Genomic DNA, 11,993 nt, shown 5'->3' with positions numbered 1-11,993 from the left:
GGGCGGCGTCCAGGAACCGGATCCGCGGGCTCGGCAGAGCCGCCGCCGCCGGCAGCCATGGACCTGCGAGCGGAGCTGCTCAAGTCCATCTGGTACGCCTTCACCGCCCTGGACGTGGAGAAGAGCGGCAAGGTCTCCAAATCCCAGCTCAAAGTGAGTTCCCGGGGGGCTCGGGCGGCCCCCGCGCGCGGCTGGAGGGTGGGCGGCGAGGGGCAGAGCAGGTCCAGGGCTCTTTGCATCCCCCACCTTTCCACGGAGGAACTGTTAAATATTGAGATCAGTAAGACCTTGCTGTCGCCTCCGTAGTGATTCTGGTGAAGTTCTCAAGCTCTGCATCATCTCCCTTTAAAAAAAAAAAAAAAAAAAAAAAAAAAAAAAAGAAGGAGAGGTGGGAGTTCATGATCAAGTATGTTTTCTAGGTGAAAATGAGGAGAAATCTAGCTTTTAGTTCTTTACAGTTTCTTACGGTTTTTATGGCCAACTAACAGCCCAAACTCAGTTTATATTTTCTTGCTTGCCAGAGCACCTGCATTTCTGCTTCCTGCTGAGCCAGTGGGTCGGGAGGTAGGGGCAGCTTGTTTTTAAACTAAAACTCCACAGTGGTGTGGCCAGAAATAATAAGGCATTTTTAAAAACTCTCTGCTTTCCCCTCTCCCCCTGCTTAGCAGCTTTCAGAGGGCTCCTGCCCTTAGCCCTTCATCAAACCCATCAGAGCTTTAAAAATCTTTTTGCCTGCCCCCAGGCCGTGGTTGGTCGAACCCGCCAGGGAGCCCTTGGCTTCAACAGTAATTATTGAGTTTTTTTTACTTTGCACATGGTGGGCCTCATTTTTGTTGCCATGTGAACGTTCTCTTGGTTCTTAGACTGGCACCAGGGTTGGAAATGCTGGTCAGCATCGGAGGCTGAAATGAGAGGAGAGACCTGAGCAGTAGAATGCCAGGCACAGGGAGGTGTTGCGTCAGGACTTGGCAGCTGCTGCCAGTTTGCGAGACCAGTTGTGAAGTGCTGCAAAGAAAGCTCTTTTCCACTATTTCCTCTATTTTATGGGGTTTCCCTGGGGACAGACTGCAGGGAAGGTGCTGCGCTTGGTGGGGAGGCATGTTTTGCCCCAAAATTAAGAGTTTCTTTGCAGGAATCTGGAGGAAAAGTAGCAGGAGTCAGATGACTCGTGCTCAGCCATTGCCTTTGCAGCAAAGAGCCTTCTGCTGCTCCCCAGAACTTACAGCATGTGTCCTGCGAGCCACACTCACCTGCTAAAACTGTAGAAATAGCTGAAGGAATTAAGGAAAATCCCAAAGTAGGCCAGAGCTTAATTCCCTCTGCTAATCCCTGAGAGGGGTTGCTGTACCCCCCTCACAGCATCCCCTGCACCCATGCTCGGGGTCTGGAGCCCAGCCCACGCGTGTGATGGACCCGAAAGCGCCAGCGTGAACACGTGCAGTGCTTGTCTTGAGAGATCTTTATCACCAGATATGATGCTGAGGCCACAGAAACCCTCAATTTATGGCAATTTCCTAGAGAGTTTGTGCAAGGGGGCACAGGGGCTGTGGGGAAGCTGGGGATGGTGTGTCCATAGCAGCTTTACCCAGAGGGGAAGGGAACTTTCCTCCTTGCTGTTCTCCCCCAGCCTTCAGTGACAGGACAGGTTGGTGGTGGGTTAAGCTGCACCGTTGAATGATGAAGCTCAATTCTGGATAACTTCCCACCTGCCTTGAGGCCTGGGAAAGCTCATTTCCATCCCCAAATACGCTCAGGTTTGCCCCAGCCTACCCAGGCCAGCAGCAGCGTTTTTGTCCGTTCAGTGCAGAAGGAATCCGAGGTCTTGCAGGTCTGATTAATAACTTGTTGAAACCACAGTGGCTGAGCACTCTCCAGACCCCTCCTGAGCTGTGCTCTGCTCCCTCACCCGGGTGTGTTGCTGCATGAAGGGTCTTGAACAAGGGTGGGAGAAGCAGCGGCGTTCACAGGGTTTGCACCTGCAGAAAGGAAGCAGTCCCAGAACTGGGTGGGATTGTGCTGGCAGATGGGCACTGTCCCAGCAGGAGCTGGGGCTGAACTCCAGCCTCGCTCCAGCCAGTTGCTGGAAACATATTGGGGTTTCCAGTGTGATGGTGCAGCTGTGGGAGCCGTTGGGCTCCTTGCAGGGGCACTTCTCCGCAGGCGAGTGTGTGCAGACACTGAGTGTGGGTGTGTGTGTGCACAGGAAGGAAGGGCAGCTTGCGGTGGAGTGCTGCGCACCGAGCGAGGTCGGGTAGTTTTGTTCCCAGCGCAGGCACACGCCAGCCCTGCTCTTGGAAAAGGATTTATCCTCTCGGTGCCATTGCATCCTCCCTGGCTGAGCAGAGGGAGCTGCTCCCTGTCTCTGCAGATGCGGGCTGGGATGTGGGGTGTGTGCCTTCAGTGTGGCTGTGCGTGGCTGGAGCAGGAGGTGGGAGCCACCGAGCACTGTCCTGGTGCTTTTCAGCACCTCTGTTCACAGGTGATGGGGATCATGACAGTGGCTCCCCACTGTCATTTTTTCCCCCTCCAGTCTCTGTTTCAGAGCCCGGGAATGTTTCCCACCTCTGCTCTGTCCAGTCACCCCACCGTTGGCCAGGCTGGGGCTTTCCTCCCAGTTTGTCCAGTGGCGGCTCTGCGAGTGGAGGAGCTGTGGGTCATGGTGTGCCAAGGTGGACAGAGGGGCTTGGGGTTCCCATCATGGACGGGGGCACGTGTGAAACCTCCCAGGGCTTTTTAGGGATGCTGTGAGAGGTGTGAGGGATGGGGACGAGGGCCCACACTGGAAACAGGGAACAGGATGTGATTCCCTGAAGTTTCAGTCCATCCTGATGGATTTGTTAGCCTTCAGGACATCCTGAAGGATGTCCTGGGTGTTCCCAACCCTTTCCAGTCCTGTGCAGACCCCAGGGCTGCACCAACCCCAAAAGGTGCAGCTGTAGCAACAGTGCTCAGGGCTGTGTGAGCACAGGGTGGAGTCCTGCTGATCCCATCAGTCTGGAGGGTGGAAAAGAGAAAGAAAATCTGGTTGAGCAAGAACCATCTCCGGCTGCAGCAGCCCAGCATGGCCTCCAGCTCCTCTCCTGCTGGGAGGAAATTTCCAGCCCTGCACAGAGGAGTAGGGATGCTGTACCCTCTCCTCCAGGCCCTCTCTTGAACCCTTGGCCAGCTGCATCCGCAGATCCTGGTGCAATGGGGTGGCGTCAGTCTGGGATGCTCATTTAGTCATCTCCTACTTCTGGGAGGTAGAGGCAAGGAGAGCACTGCCTGTCTGGCATCACAAGCTGGAGATGCTGGTGATGCTCGTGGACAGCCTTGCTTTGAGCTTTCCAGCACGTGGGAAATTTGGGAGCTTCCAAACACCCTTTGTTTTGTGGAATTTGAACAAAAACAGGCCGTTGGTGAGACTCGTGGAGTGTTTCTGCAGATGGTGCATCTTCAGATCTCCATTGTCTGCTCCCCTTCCAGACAAAACTTTTTCTTAGTTTCTTATAAATCTTTTCTATTTTCATGTTTCCATCTTTCTGTGCCCCCTGGCAGACACCGCTGCTGCCAGGCTGGGCCATGGTTGTACCAAACACGTGGCTCGGGGTGGCTTATCAGCTTTTCTAGATCGGAGCAAGTCCTGTTTTCTCTGAGAGGTTTGAAACAGCTCTTTTTAAAAAAAAAGTTCCTGATGTGCGAAGAAAAGTAACTAATGTGGAAAAATCCTTAATTTTTGCCTGTTTCTAAATGATTCTGTAAGGTTTTCACTTGGGAATGATGCCCTGTCCTCTGCCAAACTCAAACTCTGCCTCAATGCTGTGGCTGCAGGGAGGTCACAGGGCATAGTGGGTATGGGGGTGGCACCACAGAGGTGTGCTGGGGCAGGGCTGGAGGTTGTTCACCTTCTCACCATCCCTCGTGCTTGGCCAGGTGCTGTCTCACAACCTGTACACGGTGCTGTGCATCCCCCACGATCCCGTGGCACTGGAAGAGCATTTCCGTGATGACGATGATGGGCCAGTGTCCAGCCAGGGCTACATGCCATACCTGAACAAGTACATCCTGGATAAGGTGAGCCCCTTGGCCTTGGAAGGGGGGACACAGTGGTGCCTGCTCCTGCATCACACAGGAGCCCAATGGCTCTGCTCCCCACAGCCCACAGGAGGTCACATGCCTTGATGGGTGGAAAAAGAGTGCAGAGAGATGGGGAGCACTCAGGTGAATACCAAAACAAGTGAGAAACGTTTAATTCTCAATGTCTCCTTGGCAAGGATGAAGTCAGCCCTTTCCATCAAGGCTCTGGATGCAGCAGTATCTCTGCCCATGTTTCCTGCAGGGCGCAGAGAGAGAAACTGGCTGCTTTTTCCTCTCTAACCCTCTTCAGATATGGAATGTGACGTCATTTGGCAAAGAGGAGAAGGAGGAGGATGACGTGCCAAGACAGGAGGAGAATTGGGGTGGGCATGGGCTTTCTCCCTTTTTTCAGTAATTTAAATGCACCTTTGTCTAGTACAGCCACCAGTTTGTCCATGGGTGCTGTTTCCTCCAAGCGTGCAAGGACTGGCAGCTTTCTTCCACTGTGTGCTCACAGAAGGGGGCCAGAGCTGGGTGCAGTAACCCTTCGTTCCCCTGGCTCTCCTGGCAGGTCTCTGTGGGTCTCCATGCCCATCTTTGCCTTGCCTGGAGCTGGTCAGGAGCTGCCCAGTCTGGTCCAGCAAAGCTGATCTTGGCTGCGGGGATCTGGTCTGCAGCGAGCGAGGGCAGAGGCTTCCCCAACTCCCTCTGCCCAGAGCAAGAGCTGCCCAAGGTCAGCCCAGCCCAATCTCCCCATCACAAAGTGGCCAAAGTCCTTCTAGTTTCCCATGTGGTTCTTTGGGAGATGATCTTTAAACCCCCTTCTTCTGATTCACCATGGTTAATAAAATCCCAGAAGCAGCCTGAGAAGGGGAAGTGGGTTTTCCTAGTAAGACAGGCTTTTAGCTTTTGCTACCCACCCAAAGGTTTTCCTCCAGCTCTACTGCTGCAGTTTCCTCCTGTGCTGGCAGCATGTGGCTCCTACAGCTGGGATGGAGCACCCAGGGACAGCCAAGGCTCCTCACACATCACAGTTCACCCATCTTCACCAAACCTGCTGTGTGGGGCTGCTTGCAGTGCCAGGACATGGTTACAGAAGCTCACAGACAGCAGTGGGGCCGAGGCTGGTGGAGGCATCGTTCCTGCCTCCACTGCTGCCTGCCCTCAGGCCAGCACTCCCCTTCGCTCCCCAGTTCCTCTTTATGGTGGAATGGGATAAAAAGAGACCCGAAGCTGTGGAGGCACTGGGGAGGTTGAAGAGCACCACACTGCTGCATGTGCTGCACCACAGGGTTTCTGCTGGTGCTCCAAATCACCCTGTGCTTCTCACTGGCAGGGACAAGAGATTTTAGGAGTGAGAGTTTCTTCCCACTAGCACTTCCCCCTCAGAACCCCTCTCCATAGCCCTGCAGCTCCCTGCTCACCCTCAACTCCTGCCCACAGGTGGAGGAAGGTGCTTTTGTCAAAGAAAACTTCGATGAGCTCTGCTGGACCCTCACAGCGAAGAAGAACTACAAACCTGACCGGAACGGGAACAGCGTTGTATCCCACCAAGATGCTTTCAAGCTCTGGTGTCTCTTCAACTTTCTGTCTGAAGACAAATACCCTCTTGTCATGGTGCCAGATGAGGTAGGACTGCCTCTCCTCCCATCCCTGTCCTCCCAGGGCTCCGTGCTCTGGCAGAGCCCTCTTTGGGGGTAACACATCCTGCTATCGCTTCCTGGCACGTCCCACCACATCCTGCAAGATGTGGTGCTCCAGGGGGTGAGAGAGAGCAGGAAAGAGGTGGGAGGAGTGGGGCCTGCTATGCCCACAGCCACCCCCGCTGCCCACGGAGAAGGGAGTGACTTGGGAGCATCTGGGAGGACCCCTCCAAAGTGCTGGAGCCTCTCTCACATAGAGGGCAGTGGCAGAGCAGAGCTGTCTGTCCCTCTCTGTGGCCGCTGCCACGGGGCACTCAGCCCCTGCCCGGCATCCGGAGCATTAAGGGTGAGGTACCAGCCAAAGCAAAGCCTCTGGCAGTAATCTCCAAATCTCCAAATTCCACAGAATTTAGCGGGGGAGGTTCTCCCTTCTCCAGGGTCAGATGAAAGCCCCATGAGAAGGGGGGCAGATCTAGGGAGGAGGCACAAGCATAGAAGCCAAGAACAGGCATCAGCAGAAGGAACTTAGCTGGGCAAGCAACTGCTGTTGGCTTCTACCCCATCAACATCCTGAGATCAGCAGAAAAGTCAAAAAAAACTCCAAAAAACCAGAGGACAAAAAAAAAGGCAAGAAGGGCCATGCTGCGCAGACGTAGGAGGGCAACCACACTTCCTGCACCCTGCAAGAGGTGTTTCCTGTTCCCCAGACCATGACAAACTGAATCATCCTTCTGCTTACGGGGCTGAGCAAGCGCATTCACTGCTTGCCCTTCTCCTAGTTAAATGACATTAAAAATCCAGCTGGAGGGGGGACCCTGCTGTGTGTCACCTTCCTGTGTGGCTCCCTGCAGTCATCCACCTGCCTCAATCCCCAGATTGTGGGCAGAGGAGAGCTGGCAGCAAAACTTAAGCTGAAATAAGTCTTCCCCACATCATGTCAACCATCTTGGCTCTTTTTAGAAACACTTTACTTGCAGTTTCAAAGTGATGCTCATCTCCTTTGGGACCTGTCCCCTTGCTCTTCCCAGTGATTTTGGAAATCAAAGTGGTGCTGAGCTCAGGACTGTGCTCTGAGACACCGACCTTGCAGGCTGTGTGTGGGGTCCAGCAGTGCTGGCCTGTTCTCCCTTAGGCTCTTGGCTGCTGCAGTTTTCTTACTCTGCAGACAAACCAGCCAAAACATCTCAGCCTTGGGGTTAAAAAGGAAAAACCTCCCAATAGTGGTCAAGCTCTAACCCAGTGCCAACCTCCTGAGCCAGCCTGCTGCCTAGAATGCCTTGGCCATGACCTCAGCCATTGCAACCTCTGCGATCAGGGTCCTGCATCTCCAGGCTGGAAAGAGAGGTGGTCCTGGGCTCTCCAAAAGGGGTCGGTGGGGTGGGAACAGCTCTCACTTCCCCACATCCCTGAGTTTCCCCATCCCCACAGGTGGAGTACCTGCTGAAGAAGATCTGTACGGCCATGAACGTGGAGCTGAACTCCTGTGAGCTGGATGAATACCTGTCCCAGGAGCCGCAGGGGCAAGAGGGGCTGACGGTCTGGCAGTTCCTAGACATGGTGAACTCCGGGCGGTTCCTGCGAGGCATCGAGCAGGAGGCCATCAGCATGGCCGTGGAGGAGGTGTACCAGGAGGTCATCGAGGATGTGCTCAAACAGGCAAGGAGCCCCCATGTCCTGGGGCACAAGCCCTGTCCTGCCCCCATCCCCAGTTTTGATCTCTGTCTCTCGTGTACAGGGATACCTCTGGAAGAGGGGCCAGCTGAGGAGGAACTGGTCAGAGCGGTGGTTCATGCTGAAGCCCAGTGTCCTGTCCTACTACATGAGCGAGGAACGGAAGGAGAAAAAGGGGAGCATTGCGTTGGACAAGCACTGCTGCGTGGAGGTACAGCCAGGGCCACTCGTCAGCCTGGGGACAGGAGACCTGGCAGATCCCCTTCAGACCCCAGGAAGGCAGACCCAAGAACACACAATTTTACATCCAGGAGCACTGGAGCCAGGGGGATGAGGTGGGGTACGAGGGTAACGTCATCCTGTGTCCTCACCCTGCAGGTGCTGCCTGACCGGGATGGGAAGAGGTGCATGTTCTGCGTGAAGACCTCCTCCCGCACCTACGAGATGAGCGCCTCCGACACCCGGCAGCGCCAGGAGTGGACGCTCGGTCTGTGCCCACCCCACGCCCCTTCCCCAGCTTCCCCGTGCCCCCCTCCATGTCCCCACTGACTGTGGCCTCCCTCTCCAGCCATCCAGACAGCTATCCGGCTGCAGGCTGAGGGAAAGAAATCCCTGCACAAGGACCTGAAGCAGAAGCGACGGGAGCAGCGGGAGCAGCGGGAGCAGCGCAAGGCAGCCAAGGAGGAGGAGATGCAGCGGCTCAAGCAGCTGCAGGAGGAGAAGGAGAGGAAGCTGCAGGAGCTGGAACTGCTCAAGGAGGCCCAGCGGCAGGCAGAGATCCTGCTGCAGGAGGAGGAGCAGCGGCGGAGGCAGCAGCACGAGGAGATGCAGAGGACCCTGGAGATCCAGCTGCGGGAAGCTGAGCAGGTGGGTGCACCCTGTGGAGAGTCCTGCCAGGGATTCGTTGCTCATGAGTTGGGTGCTTCCTTCTCCTTCCCTTCCCTGGGGCAGCCTTTGGACAAGGCTGAGATTCCTGCAGAGCAGGAGATGGGGACAACCTGCCCCAAGGGTATGTAGGGGGCAGTGAGAGACAAGTGCTGGTGCCAGGCTGGCCAGGGAGCCCATTTCTGACCTCACAGCCTCACTGGCTCCAAATGATGCAGCCTGTCTCCTGAGCAGGGAAACAGCTTTGCTTTGGACCACTTGCCATGGACTCTCCCTGTTTTGGGAGATGTCTGGCATCCACCCTGGGATGCAGGACTAAGGGGTTCTGGAGAACAGTGGTGGTGGCCCAGCCAGCTGCCCACGCTGATGGCTCCTGTCCCCCCGGCAGGCTCGTGCCTCCATGCAGGCAGAGATGGTCCTGAAGGAGGCAGAGGCAGAGCGTCAGCGCAAGCGCATCCTGGAGCTGGAGGCCATGCAGGAGCGGCTCCAGGAGGCCCTGCAGCAGGAGGTGAAAGCACGGCAGGATGAGGAAGCCGTGAGATACGCACAGGCCAGGTAGGACTGGGGCATCCCTCCCCCTCCTCAACCAGCCCCGCTCCCAGGGCAGCAGCTGTGCATGGGAATGTGCTCCCTAGGGTAGCTCAATTCTCCTGGGTACTGAGGTGTGCTGGTGACTTCCCAGTATGCTGGCAGGGACGGGGAAGATGGTGGATGAAGTGGCAGAGGGACATTCTCACCTCTTGCTCTTCATTGTCAGGCTACTGGCTGAGGAAGAGGAGAAACTGAAGCAGCTGATGAAACTGAAGGAGGAGCAAGAGGAATATATCATCAAAACTCAGCGGGAGAAGCAAGTCCTCAAGCAGGAGATGGAGAACAAGAACAAATGTCTGGAAGAGGCACAGAAGCAGCTGGAAGAAGTGAGAGTGAACAGACAGCGGGTGGACCAAGACGTCATGGTGAGCATCACATCAGTGCCACATCCCTTCATGTGGTGAGCCCCAGGGGACTTCCCAGCCCTCCCTGGAGCCACCTCAGTACTGGGGAGGATGCAGCAGCTTTGGGAATCAAGGTGCATTGCCTCGGGGGTTTCCGAGCTGTGCCACGTGCAGGCACGGGGTGCTGCAGTGGCTGAGACAGGACAAGCATGTCCTGCCCCGTGGAGACAGCCCTGGTGTCCAAAGTGATGTCAACAGTGGGAGTGTGTGGAGGGGTAAGAACTGAAGGAGGAGCAGGAAACCTAGAGGAGGGTGAGCTGGGTCTCCATCCCAGAGGGAACCTCCAATCCAGGCTTACTCAGGGAAGGGAAATCCATGCCCACAGTCCCGAGTCAGGGGCAGTGGGGTGACCAGCTCACCCCTCTCCTCCATTCCCTCCCAGGCAGCCCAGCGGAAGCTGCGACAGGCCAGCACCAACGTCAAGCACTGGAACGTCCAGATGAACCGACTGATGCACCCCATCGGGCCAGGAGGTAGGAGCCCAGCCAACCAGCCTCCCTTGAGCTGGGGCATGAGCCCAGTCCCTCACCCATCATCCCCTCTTTGGGAGCATCTGGGGGCCAGAAGGATCCTCATCTTTCAGGGAAGGAATGCCTCTTGCAAGGAGAGACTCCACAACCCTTTTTCTCAGCTGAATGCTTGGTTTGGAGCCCAGTTAAACAACTCTCTTTTTCTGTCCACCCGCAGACAAGCGTACAAACGTGAGCGGAGGAGCCTTCGCTGGCTACCAGCCCCTCCTGTCCCAGAGAGATTCTTCCCTCAAACTCAAGCAGAAAGTGGAGGATAAAAGCAGTGGCCCCATGACAGACAACAGCGAGGAAAACGTGAGCAACGGTGGGAACAGTGGTGTTCTGCCATCTCCAGATGCGGACACCATGGCCACAGAGCCCACCAAGTAGCCCAACAGGATGGCAGAGCTCAGCTGGGAATGGTAGGGCCCAGCTTGTCCCTCTGAGCAGACGGTTGGTGCGGCTGTCTCTGGGTGAAGCCAAGTGCAGACCAGCACAGAGCCTACAGGGGACTGCATGAGGCAGAGATGCTCCCATTTCCATCAGTAAAGGGCTGCAGCCACCACGTGCCAGGAGGCTCAGGCAGCCCAGCTCTGGGGAGAGGGCGGCAGGACCATCTCCTCTGGGCTGCTGGACTCAACTCCCTGCACTCTGGTTTCTACCCTGCCCTAAAAAAGAGGCACTGGTGGGTCAGGACTGCGTGGCTCAGGGCTGCAGTTTCCCCTTGGTTTCTACCGCAACCCTTCTGCATCGCCCGCTGAACCCCGGGCTGTGGGGCCCTGCCAGGGATGCTTGGGCCAACGGAGCATGACCTCCTCATCGGCCCCCCCAGCATGGCCAGGGTGTCCTTAACTACCACTGTGTTCCCTGATGGTGGTTGTTAGTCCTAGAGTCACTTAGAATTAGCAGAAACCAACAAGCAATAAAGCTTTTGGAGCTGGTGGCCACAGACCTCCTGCCCTGCACACTGGTGGCCCTGCAGGCACCAGCCCTTTCTCCTGAGCATTGTGGGTTTTGGGTTCCCCCTGTAGGAAAGAGCCCTTTGAAAGGAATCAGTCACAACCTGTGGAAAGTGGCTCCACCAGTAGATTTTGGGTTGGTCTGGAGGGCCAAGAGGGATGTAAAATAAAACAAAAAAAACCCCAATAACATACACAATCATCAGAGTTAGTTTTCCCAAGCACCTCTGTTTAAATAGTCCCATCACCTGTGCCTTTGGGGTCTTTATTGTCCAGGGCACAGAACCTCCGAGGGTCCCCCCGGAACAGGTCCTTGGAGGAGCTCTGCACCCAACCTGCTGTTCCTCGTGCGGATGAGCCGCAGTTCGCTGGGGAGATTATGATCTGTTTCCTCCCGGGCGCTCTGGGTGTTCTCTCGCAGGGCACTGCCCTCCCTCCCACACTGTTTCACAGCTCTTTTCCATCGTGGCGAGCGGCCGCTCCGCGGGGCAGGGACAAAGTGCTCTGTGTGCCCGGGGTGGGGGTGGCCCCGTGCCCAGTCCCACACAGCCGTGCTGACACACAGCAAGGGCAGGGGTGGTTTGGGGGCCGCAGGTCAAATTCAACACCTCTCTCCCCAGTGCACTGGGTTGCAGCGAGGTGGTCCTGAGCCCTGTGCATCTGAGGTCCCTGCCTGCCCTGTGCCATCACGGCTGGACCACTTGGACACGGGATGCCTCCACTCTGCACATGTTTTCTGGCAGAGTGGGCCCTTCCCAGCTCGGCCCCGGAGCTGGGCTCTGTCCTCTGCTGAGGCGCGTGGGAACCGTGGTGCAGATTGCCGTGGCAGCTCAGTGTGACCCTGGCAAAGCTGCTACATGTGATCCACAGGCAGAGCAGGGGCTGAGGGTGCCAAAGGCATGTCTGTGCTGGGCAGGAAATGGGCTGGATGAAAATGCACTGGTGGGAGGCTGATGGCATCTTCCCTCCCTCGTCAGCTTCCTCAGTCTCATCTCTGATCAGGCTTCAGGTGCACACTGCACCACACCTGGGCAGGGAGGTAAAGGGCCACCTCCACCCATCCTCGTGGGCCCATCTGCACGGCCGAGGGCATCACCCGAGCTCTGCACTGTTTGGTGAGCAACTGCAGAGTTGGAAAGGACCTCTGAGATCATCAAGTCCAACTCTTCTTTTTTTTAAAAAAATTTTTTTTTTGGAAATCTAGTCTGGGTTTTCCCCCATTCTGTACTCTGGAAAAATCCAATCTGGGTTTTTCCCCATTCCGTACTCTGGCCG

General features: G+C 56.1%; 1 protein-coding gene across 1 annotated transcript; it reads left to right on the top strand.

The window, feature by feature from the left end:
* Positions 1-10,349, top strand: DEF6 (DEF6 guanine nucleotide exchange factor). The gene is made up of 11 exons (XM_032710540.1): positions 1-153; positions 3,913-4,053; positions 5,500-5,685; positions 7,128-7,355; positions 7,435-7,581; positions 7,749-7,857; positions 7,939-8,237; positions 8,644-8,810; positions 9,013-9,211; positions 9,633-9,723; positions 9,938-10,349. The coding sequence occupies exons 1-11, from the start codon at positions 58-60 to the stop codon at positions 10,147-10,149; spliced, it is 1,875 nt and encodes a 624-aa protein (XP_032566431.1). The 5' UTR covers positions 1-57; the 3' UTR covers positions 10,150-10,349.
* Positions 10,350-11,993: the final 1,644 nt, after the last annotated feature.

The sequence above is a fragment of the Chiroxiphia lanceolata genome, chromosome 25 (assembly GCF_009829145.1).
Source record: "Chiroxiphia lanceolata isolate bChiLan1 chromosome 25, bChiLan1.pri, whole genome shotgun sequence".
Classification (NCBI taxonomy): Eukaryota; Metazoa; Chordata; class Aves; order Passeriformes; family Pipridae; genus Chiroxiphia; species Chiroxiphia lanceolata.
Note: the sequence above shows the minus strand (reverse complement) of the source record. Positions and strands in the feature narration are given on the sequence as shown.

What these genes read in the sequence shown, in the direction of transcription:
- DEF6 (XM_032710540.1), top strand. Translation starts at nt 58, where the DNA reads ATGGACCTGCGAGCGGAGCTGCTCAAGTCCATCTGGTACGCCTTCACC. An exon ending in ACAAGCACTGCTGCGTGGAG is followed by an intron (nt 7,582 to 7,748) that starts GTACAGCCAGGG and finishes CTCACCCTGCAG; the next exon opens with GTGCTGCCTGACCGGGATGG. An exon ending in GCGCCAGGAGTGGACGCTCG is followed by an intron (nt 7,858 to 7,938) that starts GTCTGTGCCCAC and finishes CTCCCTCTCCAG; the next exon opens with CCATCCAGACAGCTATCCGG.